Source organism: Carassius auratus, chromosome 5 (genome assembly GCF_003368295.1).
Source record: "Carassius auratus strain Wakin chromosome 5, ASM336829v1, whole genome shotgun sequence".
NCBI lineage: Eukaryota > Metazoa > Chordata > Actinopteri > Cypriniformes > Cyprinidae > Carassius > Carassius auratus.
Window position 1 is genome coordinate 24651851 of NC_039247.1, and position 18144 is coordinate 24669994.

At 40.7% G+C, this 18144-nt stretch overlaps 1 protein-coding gene across 1 annotated transcript in view; it reads right to left on the reverse strand.

Moving 5' to 3' along the window:
- The window catches only part of LOC113082913 (cAMP-specific 3',5'-cyclic phosphodiesterase 4C), a 52580-nt gene that overhangs the window by 2963 nt on the left and 31473 nt on the right, over nt 1-18144 (reverse strand). The window contains exons 2-11 of the mRNA XM_026254336.1: nt 13779-13964; nt 12954-12990; nt 12732-12802; nt 12445-12494; nt 7754-7866; nt 2228-2321; nt 1875-2038; nt 1643-1741; nt 576-740; nt 345-444 (exon numbers count right to left, since the gene is read on the reverse strand). Coding sequence (XP_026110121.1) covers nt 345-444; nt 576-740; nt 1643-1741; nt 1875-2038; nt 2228-2321; nt 7754-7866; nt 12445-12494; nt 12732-12802; nt 12954-12990; nt 13779-13964 — 1079 coding nt within the window. The remainder of the gene's footprint in view (nt 1-344; nt 445-575; nt 741-1642; nt 1742-1874; nt 2039-2227; nt 2322-7753; nt 7867-12444; nt 12495-12731; nt 12803-12953; nt 12991-13778; nt 13965-18144) is intronic.

Below are 18144 nucleotides of genomic sequence, written 5' to 3' on the forward strand. Positions count from 1 at the left end.
TCATATGTGAACCGATTTTTTTCCCGTCCTTATAATGATCAAGCTGACTAACACAGATGCAGTTTGATTAAATCTGTGATAGTCTTGGAAGCATCAGTAAAAAAAAACATCACTCATGTTTGCATAAAAAATGTATCTGTAATGCAAATGTATTTAGTATTCGTATCATTTTACTTAATATTATTTCTAGATTATATAAAAATTGGTTGTTAAAAAATATGTTCCTTTTGTTCCAAGTACAGTAAAAAAGCTGAATACATTCTTATTGTTGAGGCCTATGATTTTGTGCTGCCATAAACTAGTTCTCAGAGGACATCATCATTATTTTTACAATGTACACTTACTGGTGTTGATGAGGAACTGGTTGGAAACTCCAGGGTGGTCTACATCATGAATGGCAGCAGCAAACAATGCAGCCAGGATTTCAAGATCAGTGAAAACAGCCTGGTGGGAAGATACCATAGTATGATGGTCATTATGTAAAGTGTCAGTGCTGACTATGAAATCTGTTTTCAGATAATACAACTTTTTGCTTTTGCATGGGCACTGGCAGTCCCATGTTGGCATATACTCACATCCAGTGCCGGTGTGGAGAGCAGCACATGTGTTGACTGTGTGACATCAGCGGCATGCAGGCTGTTGTGATAGGCCACGTTGGCATGGTAGTGGTCTTCCAGTGTCATCACATAAGTGATAAACGTGTCCACTGGGATCCGAAATGTCTTCAATAGATCCCTTTCCTTTAACGCATCGCAGATTGTAGACAGAACATAAAGAGTGGAAATAAAGTATCACGAGTCAATATAAATAACAATGTTTGCTGTTTTAACTAGCATTTTGCTGGGAATCAGTACTGATTTCCTGTTTCAATTAGATTCGTATTTTGATTCCAGTAAAAAGCCTTGTTCACACCAAGAACGATAACTATAAAGATATCTATATTAGCGACCACAGCATCAGATAATATAGTGTTTATTCTAAGTACACGCTTGTCTGTCACTTTAAATTCTCTAGCTTATTATAGCAGGGTGGTTTCTGATCAGGTGTCAATGTTTTTATTGTTCGTCAGCCTGGAAAAATTGTTCCGAAAGTTATTCCAATGATATTGTTTCTCTGTGCCTTTTTTGTTACAGCTGTGGTCTAGACTCTGCTATTCTTAAATAGTGAGAACGATTTATGAAATATATATTTATCATTATATTTAAGGCCTCAAGTCTGATTTGCTTCAGTTCAGCTGGTATATTTCAGTTATGTTTACATACAGCATTAAGGAAATTAGTTCTCTGCTAATGCTTTTTTTATTGCATCACATTCAAAACAGACTGCAAACTTACATTCACAACTCAGCAGGAACACTGATACAGGGAACATTCTGTGAAATATTATGAAAATATCCATTTTAAAAGTTAACTATGTAGTTGAGTGAGTTAGTTCAGCAGAACACAGTGGCATGTGCAGGACAGAAAGTTCAAACACATTTCCACACAGCCACTGAAAATTGTCACTAAGTAAAAGATTGATATGGGGATTATAAGAAACGATTTTGTGATTGTTCAAGTTTAAATCTGAGATAAATCTGACCTATTTAAAAAGTACAGAACAACACAGGAACTTAAAAAGAAAAAAAACAAGGACCACACACCTGGAATATAGCAAACATGATGCAACTTAGAGGTCTGTTATTGGAGTACTCAGCCACATGGAAGATATTAAGGCCCCACTTGTTTAAGTCATTCAACTCCTGTAAAGAATAGTAAATTAAATCATCAAATCCATCTGACAAACTAACTTTTTCATACCAATAACTAGTAGTAATGGTAGAAGATTGGGTGTTGGTAAAGTTCTGAGTTAGTATGCATGCATTGTGCCTGTACCCTGGCCAGTGAGTCCTCCTGTTCCGTTTTGACCCCGAAGCGGGGCAGGGCTGCACTAGTGAGGCTCGAGCTATGTGTAAGCTTCTTGACACCACTGATGTGAGACATTGGTTTATCTCGCTCCCGGAGTGTAGGAGAGGGGATCTCCACCTCATTCTGTTTGTCTGAGACACAACCAAAGTATAAACCTTTAACATATGACAGCTAATTTTAAATCGGTAAGCACTGAGTTTTTCAGAGCAGTGAATATACTCAAGTATAACATACTGCAGTGTTGAAACTAAGGTTCTGCGCTTCTGAAAATAGTAGCAAGGCTGAGATGTACAGAGCGGAGCGTGCGCAGACTCACTCACCTAGGAAGGTTGTGGAGATGTATTCAGACACCTGATTTCCCGAGCGGCTCATCTCAGACAGATGAGACAGTTCCCTGTTTAACATCCTCTTGAACTAGAGATCAGAAGGGGAAAGATGGGGATAGACAGACAGAGAAAAAGGGAGAGTGATAAGTACACAGTAGATGGTAATAAGGCAGAAAAATAAAAAGTCTATCTGAGCAGAAACTTTATTACAAACAGGCATTATGTACTAATACATGATTATATGCCAAATACTGTACATTGTTTTAAATGGATAGTTCAACCCCACCAAAATTCTCAAAAATGAAGATGATGAAGAAGAAAACTGTTCTGAACAATATTGGAACCCACTGACTTTCCTTGTTTGGACAGAAATTTTTTCAAAATGATGATGGGTAAATTATGGCAGAATTTTCATTTATGGGTAATCTGTCCCTTTAAAACTTACTTTTTGTCTGTATTATTTAGATGTTTACTTTCGCTATTGCATATAGATATAAAACATATATTGAAAATGTCTGAATGCCACCATGGTATGTGGTACTGCAAGGTCATATGCAGTTTGTGCTAATACAGAGTGCAGATATTGTAAATGCAAATAAACCTAAGGCATTTCTAATGTTGTAGCTGTAACATTGTGTGGTTAGAGGAAGGGCTCGTCTTTAATTAAAATCTAATTAAGTGATGGCTATCGGGGGGAGAGCATTGTGGACTTGTCTCCTTAAGTCTCTGCAAACCATTGCTCTAACAAATAGGAGAACAAAGGTCTGTGCAACAAAATTAGAACAAATATGTGCCTTAAATGACTGAAATTGTGCAACTTCAGCAGATAACGCATCACAAGTACACAGTCACACAGCACAACTTCGATAAGACCCCTGGTCTGTCCCACTGACTGGTCCTTCACACATTACAATCTCCATGGAAACCAGCAGGTTTCCTTAGCAACTGCCTCCTCACAGTCCCTCCTGCAGCATGATGGGAGCGAGGCGATGGGTTGGGTGACAATCTGAGAGAGTAGGCAGGTGTCTGTCTCTGACCTCCTCCAAGGTCAACACTCTCTGTATCACTCACCATCTCTTGCACTCCTCCATTCTGTCTTTATCTCTCTCTTTAAGCCCCCATTTTCGTTTCCTGTCTCTCTTTATCTCCGTCCTCCACATTCTCTCCATTTTGCTAATGCTATTTAATCACCCTCTGCAGTCATATTTTCCATTGATTGTGTTTCTATTCATTCTCCTTCATGGTCTGCATGTCATTTCATTCCTATATTACATGGATGTGTGTGTATCAGACATATGCAAATGCATTTCTATTAAATGCATCATCATTGTTGTTAAATCATCTGAAAATAATGGGTTTAAAGACGCAAATAATGCACAATTTCTAATCAACAACACAACAGGAAAAATAACAATCAATGTTAAGTGTAATTTTTAAGTAAGTCCAAGTCAGTTCTCTGTCACAGCTATCAACCCACTCACTGTGAACCTGAATCTTCCTGAATTTTCCCTCAGGGATCAATACACAATGTCTACCTTACACAGTCAAGCTGTGAGTTTATATAAAGCGTCATTACAAAATCCTCTTTCCTCTGCAAGTGCATATTACATACTGTACCAAGGCTCTGTTTGTACTGTGCTGAGTCATTATTAAAACATTCACAGAGTGCCAACTGTTTTTAGCATGCATCCTCTGGAGGACCAAGATGATACCAGATCATGTGGAAAGTAAATCAGAGCAAATTATTACAAATATGTGTTACTAGGGGAGTCTGATAGTATCTGTTGCCTTTATTTACCAAGATTGAGTTTGATGTTTGAGTCTGATAAAGTGGAAACAAAACCTCTATTTACATTTAAATCTTTCTAATTAAATGTACTGACACTGAATAAATTAACCACTTTAAATAGTAATAATACAATTATGGCCACACTTTGTTTTGAAGTCCAATTCTAGTGATTATAAAATTATTAACTATGACTATTGCCTCAATAAACTCCTAATTTTCTGCTTCTTAATAGTTAGTAAGGTAGTTGTTAAGTTTAGGTATTGGGTAGGATGGGTATTAGGGATGTAGAATATGGTCATGCAGAATATGTGCTTTATAAGTACAAATAAACAAGCTAATATGTTAATTATAGGCATGCTAATAAGCAACTAATTGTAAATAGGGAATTGATCGCTATTTTAAAGTGTTACCAAAATTATTTTAAATGCTTAGGCATTTTAATAGGCTAATATCTACAGGTCCAATAATCAGCTTAGATGAAACCTATATGTCATTCAACAATTAACAAGAGAATGCATCGCGTCACTGATTGTGTCCCAATGTTTTTAATTGTATCTGCAACAACAGATTTTAAATAGCCCATGACCAAGGTTAAGGCTTAAGGTTTATTGCGAAAAAGAATTAAAAACATTGGGGCACAAAAAGTGTCTCTGTTTAATTTCACTATCATCAATATTCACATCTAACCTCACCAACAGTACACAACTCTTGGATGAAGGAACTATGCAGAAAAGCTGGTCCTACACTACCAAATATTGACCAGATGTAGCCAAGTCCCAGGACAGACTGAGAGCAATGGAGAGAAGGCTTAAGGAAGGGAGAGAGGCGGTGGTAAGAAAGGGGTTGAAGCATCCTGAGACACAAGCCCAGTGTAAAGGTTCTGTCCATCTCTAGGCACATAAACAACATAAGCCAAGAGCTACAGCTGCAGCCATTTTCTCCCAGCCACACAAAGTTACACTTTTTTTAGATAAGTTTAGAGCTCAGGTTTAAAATCACACTTGAGCTAAGGAGAGCGGTACAAATTTGGATACACCGAACATGCAACAAACATCATCACATTATCACATGTAGTCTGATCCAGAAGCATTACAGGACACAACACCTGGAACTTTTCTTTTTACCCTGTCCTACTTGCATCTCCACATTTTTATCTCTCTGCTGAACAAACAGTCTTGCCTCTTACTTGGACCTGACCGACTGTTTGATAACAGATATTAAGTATCCTTTTTCTGTTCATGCTGGCCCTACCTGGTCCCACCAGCCAATCAGCCAGGGTTTGGAGCAGGTGTCACAGAATAGATCCATGAAGGGGGTCCTACGCTCGGTGGCCTGACCATCCCCATCCAGCACCCCATCTGCAGCTGCCCCGAGCTCCAGCTCTGACCCTCTTCTCCCCTGTAGGGGGCTGTAGCTGGAGGAGTGGGCCAGCCGGTAGCCTCCGGGCACAGGTGAGGGGCAGGAAGAGGGCGGCGGGTCAATGGCCTCCAGTACACCCATGCTGAGGGTGACGGATGGCATAGACCGCTGACAAAGGCAAGAGGCACGGAAGTGCACGGGGGCCGAAGCGCGGCGGGTGCCCCAGCGGCATGTGGGTGTGGTCAGGGTGTGGGCAGAGAGGCCACAGCCTAGCAGGCCGGGATGCTCCAGAGTGACGGCTGCCCCCAAGAGGCGGGGAGCAAGCGGCAGTGAAAGTCCAAGCAGTACGAGAACTAGGCCCTCCTGAAAAACACTGAGCAGGCTCCACGGCGATCTGCAGGCAAGTGTCCCCTGTGAACGGCCCGCCAGGAGCCGCCCAGATCCACAGGCCAAAGGGACTACATCTCATCCCAGCAGGTGAGCAGAGCTGACCCCGATTTAGCCGGAGGGGAAGAAAGTGGCGAGGGGTGGAACAGACAAAGATGGAGAGTCAAAGAGACGGTACAGTCTGAAGGACACAGAGAGGATGCCGTAGGAAGTGGAATTACGCGAGATAGGGAGAAAGATGAAGATGAGCCAATAGCTAACGGAGACTGAGGGATGACAAGCGGAAGAAAGAAAACAACAACAACACAGGTAACAGCAGGAGGAAATGGATGAAAGGAGATAGAGAGGATGAAGGAATCAAGGGGACACAGAAATGCCAAAGAGATAGGGCCTTTAGTCGAAAGTCAAACTACAAAAGAGCGGTGGTCTGGAAAAACATCCTTTCTTTCTCTCCCTGCGTCGACTCCCCTCCCCCAACGCAGAGCTCCAGGACCCAGGCCCAGTGTTCCCAGCGAGTTGTGTTCAGAGTGCACAGTCCATAGAGCACAATACCAGTCCTGTCAGTACAATGCAGCTCTCTTCAGCAGCCCCGCTATTTAATCCACATGCGGCATCAGACTCGCCGAAGCAGCTCAGCCGATGCTCTGCCTCTTGCTCTGTTTTTCCTGAATGCTGTAGACAGATCTCGCAAGCTAATCAGCCTCTGTGGCAGGAGGCGCATGCTTGGGTGTGTGTGCTAGTGGCGTGTGTGCGTGTACGCGCACCCTGAGAGCGCATGTGCGGCAGACGGCATGTAAGAGTGTGGAAAAATGGAGAAACGTCTGTGTGTGTGTGTGTGTGTGTGTGAGAGAGAGAGAGATGTATTTAATAGTCTGACAAAAAGGAGGGGAGGGAATCTAGGCTTTAGTGTCTTCTCTAATCTCCGCATGAACGATTCTGCGTATGGGTGTGAAAATGTGTGTTCTCTGGTTCATTATACAAGCTCTGCCTCAATCGCCCAAGAGATCTTCCATTCTCACACAAATGCTGCTTTCTTCTCATACTGACACCTGCCTGATCATGTAGATAGCAAAACACCGGTATTATGGTGCATGGACACAACCATACAAAAAAACTGCACATCCAAAGTCTTCGTGGCTCTGTCTCTTTAAACAGGCAAGCTATGGAAGAGAGCAACAGATTTTTCATTGGCCAGCATCTAAATCACATGCCTCATGGCCAAAGTGAAGAGCCAATGGTTAAACTTGCAGGGTAGACCTTGCTGCAGCTCGATAGCAACGAAGGTTACAGCAGAAACACTGGCATCAGGACCAAACTGCAGCCCCCTCCTCCCTCCCTCATGTCCTCCTTATCCATCTATTTACTCCCCCTCTCCCCATCTCTCCTACACTTCTCAAACCAGAGCATAGTGTAAGGACAAGGTGTTCAGAATTGCATGCAAAAGCTTTTTGCATCAGTGTTTACGGATGATAATTAAAAATACATTGAAGAACATCACTCAGGCGGGACCATATCAGACAAACCGGCACACAGCCTGCTCAAGAATCTTTCTCCGCATACACACAGATATAGTCCTCCATGCGTGATAATCCACAGAATGGCAGATCTTGAAACCTCTTCTTGATGAAATCTAATATGTCATGATAAGTGTTTTGTAGAATGTAAAGGATGGAAATTATAAACAATGAATTGACACATGAAATGGAGAAAATACCTAGTGTAATAGGCCACAACCTTATGGTAGACTGTGTTAAAAAAAGTGCCTTTGAGATGGTAAGAATAGAAAGAAAGAATAAAGTTCTACATCCTGCAGATTTTTGTTCTAACCATTTCCAACTCGCTTCATGTTAGTCTGAGGACCTTGATTAGCTGGCTTAAGTGTGTTTATTTAGAGTTGGAGCTGAACTCTGCAAGACAGTGGCCTCAGGAACAGGTTTGGACACCTGTTCTACAGAAACCAAACTAACAATTAACTGAAGAAACACCTTGTTGGATGCCATTTCGCTAACAGAGCGGTGGGTCTGAATGGTCTCCAGCTGGTCCAAACACCAGTCAAGCTCCTCCAGAGTCTCCCGGGCCAGCTGCTGGTATGTCTCATCTGCACAGGACATAAGACACAGCAATCAGCACCACATCACGACAGTACTGTCATATGCATTTAACACTCGCTGTGGGACACAGCAAGAACTCTGTTTGTGAACAGTGGGGATGTTGTTTCCTGACAGGAGGAAGTAAAGAATTGTCTGAGTGATGTCTTCATCGAAAAACCTAGCATGAATATTTCAAGAACTTCATATGGAGAGATAAAATGCCTCATAAATAATGGATCTTTTCCTCATATGAATGAATAATCAAATTGTTTTCAAACCAGAGGAAAAAATAAAATTATAGGAAGATGACTATGACTGTAAAATTTCCAAAAACGTGATATAAACTGATTTATAAACTTAACAGTATCAAAGAATCTCAATTAATACTTTAAGGATGAATTAGAACAACAAGCAATGTTCATCAGTGTCTAACCTCACTGACCTCAGTACTAGCAAACCAATAACCTGGCAGCGCAAGAAAACCATGTTTATAAGACTTTTATCATTCCATTTATTATGTGAGGTAAAGCATAAAGCAAAATATTGGAAAATGAAAGCAGGAAACTTTTACGGACTCATATTCTTTTTCTTGTGCAGTCATATTCTTTTTCATGTACAGAATTTTGACTACACCGTTTCAACTTGAGCTGCATGAGATGAGACCAAATTTTATAATCTCCTTGGTCAAAAAAAGAGTATGTGAGTTGTTTGCTCAGGCCAGATGTGCTCAGTCCACAGTACGAACACTTTACTGTTACATTGCCAGACATGGGCACTTCAATAAGCCAAAAGAACACAGGTTACAAGTTTTTGCATGCAAGGTGAAATTGGGGTAATGGGCAATAATCTACCAGTTTTGATTGGCTCATGCTTAAGCCATTTCAGAGGAAAAATTCAGAGGGTTTAGTACCAATTTTCTGAAAATATCTCAGTATTTTGTCACTAATAATAAGTAGATGATATTTTGCTGAGCACATTATTGTGCTGGTACTTTGGCAGGTTTAGTACTGCCATGGATAGATGACTCCCAAAGCTTTTGATATTCATCATATTCTGTGAATTGGTTAGTTTGCAGGAGTAACAGAAAATTACTTACAAGGTTAAATAGATTTTTACCTATTTTGTTTTACCTTTATAAAGACACTTTTTTCTAACCTAATGAAAGGGGTCATATGATTTTTAAAGATCATTATTTTCTCTATTTGGTGTAACGGAATATGTTGACATGCAGTAATGTTAAAAAAAAAACACATTACTTTTTAAATACTGTGCATTATTGTAGGACCTCTATGCCCTGCTTCTCTCAAACGCGACATTTTCAAAAAAAAAAAGTCCCTCCTTCAGACAAGAGGAGTCTGCCCTGATTGGCCAACTGCCCCAGTGCATTGTGATTGGCCAATGAAGCTCCTATGTGTTTGCAGTACACAAGCCACAGACGGTTAAGACAGTTGACTCCACTGTATGACACTGTCTCTCTCTCTCTCTCTCTCTCTCTCTCTATCTCTCTCTGGGCCCTATTTTAATGATCTGAAATGCAAGTGTCAAAGTGCGAAGCGCAAGTAACTTTGTGGGCGGGTCCGGGCGCTGTTGCTATTTTCCCGGTGGGATAAATGGCTCTTGCGCCTGGCGCAAATCTAAAATGGGTTGGTCTGAAGTAGCTTCATTATTCATAGGTGTGGTTTGGGCGTAACGTGAAATAAACCAATCAGAACGTCATCCAACATTCCCTTTAAAAGCAGGTGCGCAAGTTCCATTATGGATTGCTATTATTGTGGCGTATTTACCAGGCGCACGCCAGGAGCGGTTCACAGCCGAGGAGACTAATGTTCTTGTAAGAGCAGTGAAAGACAGAGAAGTTGTGTTGTATGGGGATGGGAGAAACCCACCCAAAATAGCGTCGGTTAAACAGGCGTGGGAGGAAATAGCCACAATTGTTTCATCGATTTTTTTTCCTGGTTTTTGACGGACAAACCAATTTGTCAGATGTCCTTATATACATATATGTCTTGCCACTGTCGGGCAAACAGGTCTGATCCTTAATTACTACAATTAGCCTGAATAATTTGTAAGCTAGATTTATGCCTAGATTTTATGCCTAGATTTATGGCACACCACAATGATTTAACACATCTCATGTGTTAATATTTTTTTAGTGTTACAATTTATGATTTGCAAAAATAACTGTTGCATCTGTGTAGATTACATGAGCAAAGTGTATGCGCGTTGTGCATGCTATACATTATGGTCAAGCATGCGCCCTTAAAATAGCATAATGAACAACGCGCAATTGTTTAATAGAACAGCAAAATAGCACCAGGGATTGTTTGTGCCAGAACACGCCTCCTTTTTTGCGCTGAACTGCCCAGGGAGCGCAAGTTCATTCACTAGTTTAGCGACGTGCTTCTGTGGAGGGAAAAGCGCGCTTTGCTCAGGTGCAAAATAGGAATGACACATGCGTCGGTGTACAAAGTCAATTGCGCTGGGTGCAAGATAGGGCCCTCTCTCTCTTTCACACACACACACACACACAGGTGTACAAGCCCGCACACACACACGATGCACAAAACTCCACATTTGAATTCAATTGCAAATACTTTAATAGCAAAGCATACTTACAATAGCTGATTCAGAAGTGCCTGAAAGTCAAAATTACCTCTCCTAGGTTCACGAAACAATTGTCCATAAAATGCCTTTCTGTTCTGTTGGAAGTAATCGTAAAGATTCCTAAATGCATTTACTCTTGGAAGGCCAAATAAAGTGCTTTCTCTTTCGTCTAGATACACAGAGCATCTCCCTGACATGGCTGCTTCAACACTAACTGCGGTTACTGTAACCAAGCCTTCTTTCTTTGCGTGAACATTCGGGCGGCATTATGCAAATACTTCCACATAGTGATGTAGTCATGTGGGGGCATGTTAGAACGAGTCATTTAAGGAGGGCGTGGACGAGTCTTGACATTGATAAAGAATATCTCTTTGGGTTTGAGACTTTAGTCTTTGCAACTTTACAGATCTTCTTCACGCACCAAGAGCGTATAACACTCCAAAGAGAAAGGAAAAATTTAAATCGCATCATATAACCCCATCTGAAGTATGCATCATCTGATCATGTCAAATACATAAATCAATACATTCAAAAAGTAAGACACTGTAGGGCTGTCACCAATCAATTAAAATCTGTATCAGCAAAATCTGTGTTTGCAATAAAGAGGTGACACAGTATCTGCAAGTGAATTGGCATTTACATGCATTTACACAGATTATTTGCAGGGGATGAATGCATTTAACCTGCAGTTGCAAAGGCATAACTATTGTTTTGATGTTTTTTTTAAATGCTAAATACTAATATTTGAAAATATTTTGGAGAAAAAATTGAAAATATATAAAAAATATCCAATAGGTGGCAGCAGAGTTATAAAAAAATTCACCCCCCTCACAGTTGTCGGGAAGGGCAAAATTAGCTATTTAGACCAAAATCTTTTTTTGAACCAGGCTGTAAACATGTTTTTTTCTGCTGTAAAGTTGGGCATTTTAACATGGGGAGTCTATGGGACTGACTCCCTTTTGCAGCCAGCCTCCAGCGGCCAGTCGAAGAATTGCAGTTTTAGTCACTTCCTTATTGGCCTCACGAGAGAGAGCAAGAGGTGGGTGCTTGTGAAACACCTTAGTATGTTGCTCAGAGATGCAAAACTAAAATAAAATTAAAATAAAAGCCACAGCAAAACTTAAATTATTTGAATTGACTAAATAAAGCAAAAAGTCCATTAATATTAAATTATTGTTTATTGAACTGTTTTTTCAACCTTTAAAACATTTGCAATTGTGCTGATTTTTGAGGAAAAACTACTATTTGTGTTATTAACTATATAGGAAGATATAACTATAAACCATATATAAATATCACATGGTGGCATTTTTGCCATCTTACGATGAAATTTGGGGGAATTCTAAATGTATTTTAATAGACTAAATCAAGCAGTAAAAGCATTAACTCTAAATGTGCACACACATTAGGCTAACCTACATCATAGTGTTAGGGTCCACTCTCTGGGTGTGTTTTTGTTTTGTTTTTGCAATATACTCGATTGTCAAACCGCACATCATTTAAACAAAAATTACAAAATTATCACACACCCCTAACTACAATACGCAACCTGCTCAACAGAAGGGACTATCTACATACATTTGACCATGTAATGATAAGATCTGATGAGGGCTCAAGTAAAAGTGATATCTTAAATAAGAAAAATATTTATATATGATTATATAACTGTTTTTTATAATTGCAGTTATAATTTTATAAGTTTATAAGTTCAACATGTGGAGCACCTTCTATGCTGATACACTTCTGAGTTCCTGATAGAAACAAGCGACTCAGGACTGTTATTCAGCTAGTTAAAGCATCTGGTTAGGTTCCAGACCTGTTTCCCATATGGCTCCACTATTTCTGATGCTGTAATTCATTTTACTGGCAACAGTGCCTACAAGAGGAAGTGTATGCGTAATGTGAGAGACACTGTGTAGGAGAGTGCTAGTGTGGGAGATAGAAAGCTCACCAGTGACTAAGTTACAGTACAGTAAACATACCTGAGAGCGTTGCTGGGGGAACCGTGGGTTGGCTGGTCACTGGTGACCTCCTGTGGTCAGAAAGATAATTACATTAGTGATAGTGGTGGAGGTCGCCCTCTACTGGCATAAATCCAGTTAACACAGCTCACTGTGAGGAGGTCTGCACTTGTAATGAACTGAGCAATGTGAATATAAAAATGCTGCTAAATATATAAAATGATTTATTGGAGAGGATACACTGATGACCGTAAGGGGAAGCAGAAATAAAGAAACTGTTGCATCAAAGCTGGAGGAGCTGAACTGACTTGTTGGTGGGAGTTGTGACATTGGCGAGAATTGTGAAGTTGCTTCTGACAGTTCGTAGACTAGCCAACACCTGTGTAGAAAAGAAGGAAAAGAGAGAGAGAGAGAAAATAAGAGAGAGAGCAGGTGAACAGCAGAATATCACACAACTCCGCCTCAGCAAGTCATGATAAGCAATTAGCACTCATTATATACTGTCTGCCAGACACAACAGTGAGTCTTACCTGAGCAAAAGGGGTGACTATGAGATCTTCAGCATGACTGTGGAAAGAGGAAAGAGCAGTTTCAGTAAAATGAAAGAAAAAAATATGATATACTTTGGCAAATGTTTACAAATGTGACCCTGGACCACAAAACTAGTCTTAAGTTACACAGGTTTATTTGTATCAACAGCAAAAATATATATTGTATGTGTCAAAATTTGATTTTGCTTTTATGCCAAAAATCATTAGGATATTAACTATGGACCAATGTTCCATATAGATATTTAGTAGATTTCCTACTGTAAATATATAAAAAAGTAATTTTTGATTAGTAATATGCATGGCAAAGAACTTCATTTGTAAGACTTTAAAGGCGATTTTCTTAATATTTAGATTTCTTTTGCACCCTCAGATTCCAGATTTTCAACTAGTTGTATCTACGCCAAATATTGTCCATACATAAATGCAAAGCTTATTCATTCTGATTTCGAGAAATTTACCTTTATGACTGGTTTTGTAGTCCAGATTCACAATTATTGGTCTTTTAACAATATTCAGATGAAGCCAGAATCATCCCCAGGTGTGAGGAAACAGATTCAACCCAACATTAAAAATGCTAATTTTTTTATGGCCATGATCCAAGCGGCAGTCACAGTGGTCACCGCTGCATGCTGGGAGCATGAGCTCTTTTAAGGGAGTAACAGTATTAGAGAGGGATTTAGTCTATGAGCTTAAATACTGCATGGTGATTCTGGGATAAAAGAACTTCCTCCGAGGCCTTTTATAAATGAAAAGTGGAGACAGTTAACAGTGAGACTGTGCTGTGTGTTGAGGGAGACGGCTTACCCTTCACTGTTGATGGAGGAGTTTCGTGACATGGTCTTTGGGGACATGTCGTAGTCAGAGTCGGAGCGGTAGAGGAAAGATTCCCTTCTCTGACTCTGAGGGAAGGAGGGATGGAGCACCAGCCCAGGTATCGCCTGCGAATCCATAGGGCTGCAGCCAGGAGAGGGACCATTCTCCCCATCATAGCTGTACAGAGAGAGAGAAGCCAAAATGACAGGGAGAGAAAGTAAAAATGCATGTCTTATCATTTAGTTTGAACAAAGCTTTGCCAGCGGCAGTATTAGATTTCCAGTCTCTGGCCAACACAGCACAAATAGAGATGTGAAACACAAACAATCATGATTGCCTCTTACTCTAGAGGCAGCAAACGCTCTCTGAATGTATAAAGAGTTGATGAAGACTGTCACCCTGAACAACCATTAAAGGAAATCACCAGCCCTAATCAGAGAAGAATCCTCAGCCGCCACTTCACAATTTATATTCTATGAGCACTTTGTGGCTTAAAGAAATAGTTCACGCAAAAAAAAAGGAAAATCTGTTATTATCTACTTACCCACATGTCACCAAACCCATATGCATATCCTTTTTTTGTGTGTGAAATAGAAAAGGATGTTTCTTTTCAAATAGTAAGAGCATGCCACTAGCAATGCCAAAATCATGTGTTTGATTCCCAGAGCGTGCATTAACTGATAAAAATATATACCTTGAATGAAATGTAAGTCACTTTGGATAAAACTGTGCCAAATGCGTAAATATAAGTTGCATGTGCTGTAACCACATGTGACATGTCAGATCAAACATGAAAAATATAAAACTAGGAGCTGCCATGGAACATTGTCTATTCTTAACAGTTTAGAAAGTGTTGAACATGGTGATGTGGACATATTTTTTGGTCCTTCATATTTCACAGAAAAAATAACTAAAGGTTAGAGTCATAGGGCGAGTTAATAATGGCATAATTTCAATTTTGGGTGAACTGCTGCTTTAAGCTTTGCACTAAACACAGACGTCTGTGGAAGCACTAATCCACACAGTTTCGGCATTAAACATGTGACTAGTGGAAAAGTACCGGATACCGTGTCTGACCCCATCTGGGGTTATAATAGACATACTGTATTTGTTCAGTTATCGTGGTTCTGTGATAATGAATGAAGACTAGTCATCCGGAAGAACCTAATGACTGCAGAGCTGAAAGTGAGCATGAAACCTATTGCAGGTCATTGGCCTGCAGTAAACAAGGCATATAATGCAACCAAATCCGACTGCAAAAGCAGATATAATAAAGGACAGGGAGAGTATTGGAACAGTGCAAAGTACACAGCTCATCCTCAAACCATTTACCCAGGATCACCAGATCCTCAAACAATGTAGAAAAGCATCTGCCCATGAACCTCATAGCAGGGTTAGGGGCCAAGGGCAAGGTGCGAGAAATACCAAGCAGAAGAAAGAGAGGGCTTTTGGATGATTCCTGATTCCTCAGCTCAGGTTCCAGCCTCCTCTGAGTCACGCCGCGAATTATGGGTACCAGCACCAGCGAAACCTCAAACCAAAGCCTACACTTCAGAAGTGAAGCGTCAGAACTAGATGCCTGCCAAGACTTCAGTCTCTCTCGCGCGCTGTCAGTCACTCTTCCTCCCCCTCACTCCCTCGCTTCTCACAGACAAAATACTAAAGCCCCTCTTCCCACACGCAGTGCATGAGGCATCTGCGCTCGTCTCCTTCCCCTAACTGCAGAACTGAAGGTACTTTTTAGCCTGTGGCTATGGAAAGCTACTGTTCCTACATAGCAGCTGGGGAGCCGGATCTGGACTACGCCTAGGTTCAAATAGTTTTTTTATGCCACTTGTTTACATTATCACACAGACGTGCTACAGGTGCTACAGCATTTGAAACATGCCTGAGCTGGTTCTTTCTAGCAGCTGCCATTCCCTCTCTCTGGAGATCCCGAGTGATGTCTGTCCTCTCTACATGCCCCTCGAGACAAACACCACCTCGGGCTCTTGACCTACACCTCCTCTTCCCTCTCCATATCACACTTCTTCTGCTTCCATCTAAACCCTTCCCTCTTACAGTTGCTCCTTATGTTTTTCCAGCTCTCACACTCCTTATCTCGCAGCTCCCAGAATTCCTCTCGCAGCGATGGGAAGCCTGAGCGACATGAGCGACTGAAGATGGAGTGCACAAATACTTAAAAAAAGCTTGAGGAGAGCTAAAACATTAAAGAGGAGAGGAAGAGCAAGAGGGAGGGGGTGACTCATGGCCTATCTAAATATTTACATGCCCTAGGTGCATGTACAGCTTCTTCCAAAATCATTTTATATGTATTTTTCCAGCAACAACTGCAACTCCAATTACACATGACAACACAAGTTGACCTTAAAGAGTCAGTGTACCACTCCATGTCACTATCTGCATAACTACAACAGTCAGGCTTTACTGCACAGTCCAAATAGCAGCTTCCTATTATGAAGAACAAGCTCTTTTTTTTTCAACATTAACACGGCGCCTTTCGTTCAGAGTGTGTTGCTTTTCTTGCACTGTATTCATTTCTGTAGAGGTAGTTTCTGTGTGTGTGTGTGTGCGAGAGAGAGAGAGAAAGTGAATGTGTGGGCGCACACGAATGCTCCTGCTTTTCTGTCTGTGCTTCACTTTAATGCCTCCTGTAGTCATGTGACATCTGTGCTGCTCAGAGACTATCCACAAAGGAGCGAACAATAAGAAATGAGAAGCCTTGTCAACCAGTTTTCCCCTCTTCTCCGCTTTCTCGTGTTGTGATTCGAGCCCCTCTCTTTCTCTTTCACCCTCGTTCTAACTCCTTCTCTCCTCTGGCTTTTTACCAGTCTCTGTCTTCTGTCTCTCAAAGATCTCTGCCTTTCACTGCCTCCTTCTCTGTAATTTGTGTCTATGGCTGTGACTCAGCCCAGAATAAAAAGCAAGCAGAATGCATGCTGGGATATTGGAGTTCTCATTTGTTTATAAGGCACAAGAGACACACTCGCTATACCCTCATAGATACACAATCAAAGGGCATTTTTGTGTGTTTGTGTGTATGTGTCAAACACTGTGTCGCTAACTCTTGGAAATCTAAAACTGAGCTTTGAGAACTGAAGGAATATGATATTTACTGTTTTGGGAATTCATATAAACAACACTACCATCAAGTTACACATGTATGTGTGCAAATGGCTTGTATTAACAATCATAAAATAATTGTGGAAGACGAAGCAGCAATTATCTTGCTTCAGTAGTCAATAAGGGTGGAAAAATGCATTAAGCTTTCATCATAGATAATGTACTCGTAAAATACACACACAAAACACACTTTTTTCACACGCTGTGAGTGCAGGATATGTCATTGGCAGCTCTTGCTTTCATTCGGCGATAACAGAATCCCTGGAGAGTAGCACTCTGGACAATGACATGATGATCATAGGGGGCACAGAGGAAAAGATTTGTGCCAGCTGGGTGAGTTTCCTATAAAAGATAACACATTAGCATCAGCACATCCCTTTGCCTCTGAAAACAGACCCTAGCAAATTGATTGGGTTGTTTATGTATCTTCTACGCCTCGCTAAATGACCTTGGAGTGACTGTAAAAAGCTGCAACCTTACAATAATTCCAGAAGACAAGAAAAGCAATTACTGCTTTCAAATACAAAGGTACTCAAACTGATGCACACCAAAGTCTAAAAATAAAAGAAACTGTTATCCGGTAAAACTCCTGAGGGAAGAATTCAAATTCATAATAGCTCACACATGTGCCCCCTGAAGGCTTTACACAATGAGGATGTCTTCCTAACGTCCAAGAGGCTGCCTGAATGTGACAGCACAATTAAAGTAATTTGATAAATGTTGTACCGTCCTCTACACAGTCCAGGAGAGTGCGCGTGGAGGCATGATTCTTACGTTCAGAGCTTTTCGAGATGGCAGTTTTGAAATTAATTGAATATAAATCTGGGCCTATGAGTAATAGAGCGTGTAATGCTCTAAAAGAAGTAGCTTTGAGTCACAAGGATTTGGACTAAAAGACGACTCGCCAAATAAATGCATGCACTAAAACTACCCCCATTTTCCCTCCGAGATCACAATCTTAATGCCACCACCATGTAATCCCAAATTTATAGATGAACCATCGACCCCTCATCTGAAGAGCTTGCCTCAAGTACATACTGTGGCACTTTACTCCATATTTGCCACTACAATGTGTTCCAGTAACTCATTCTGAATGTTTTCATTTACAGAGCAATAATAAAGGAATTTGATTATGTTCCATTAATACTCCAGATTTTAAAAGGCTTTGAAGTTTGACTAAAAAAACTGACTGAATTAATTAAAACATGGTGTAGAGTATGTGATGGACAGCTTG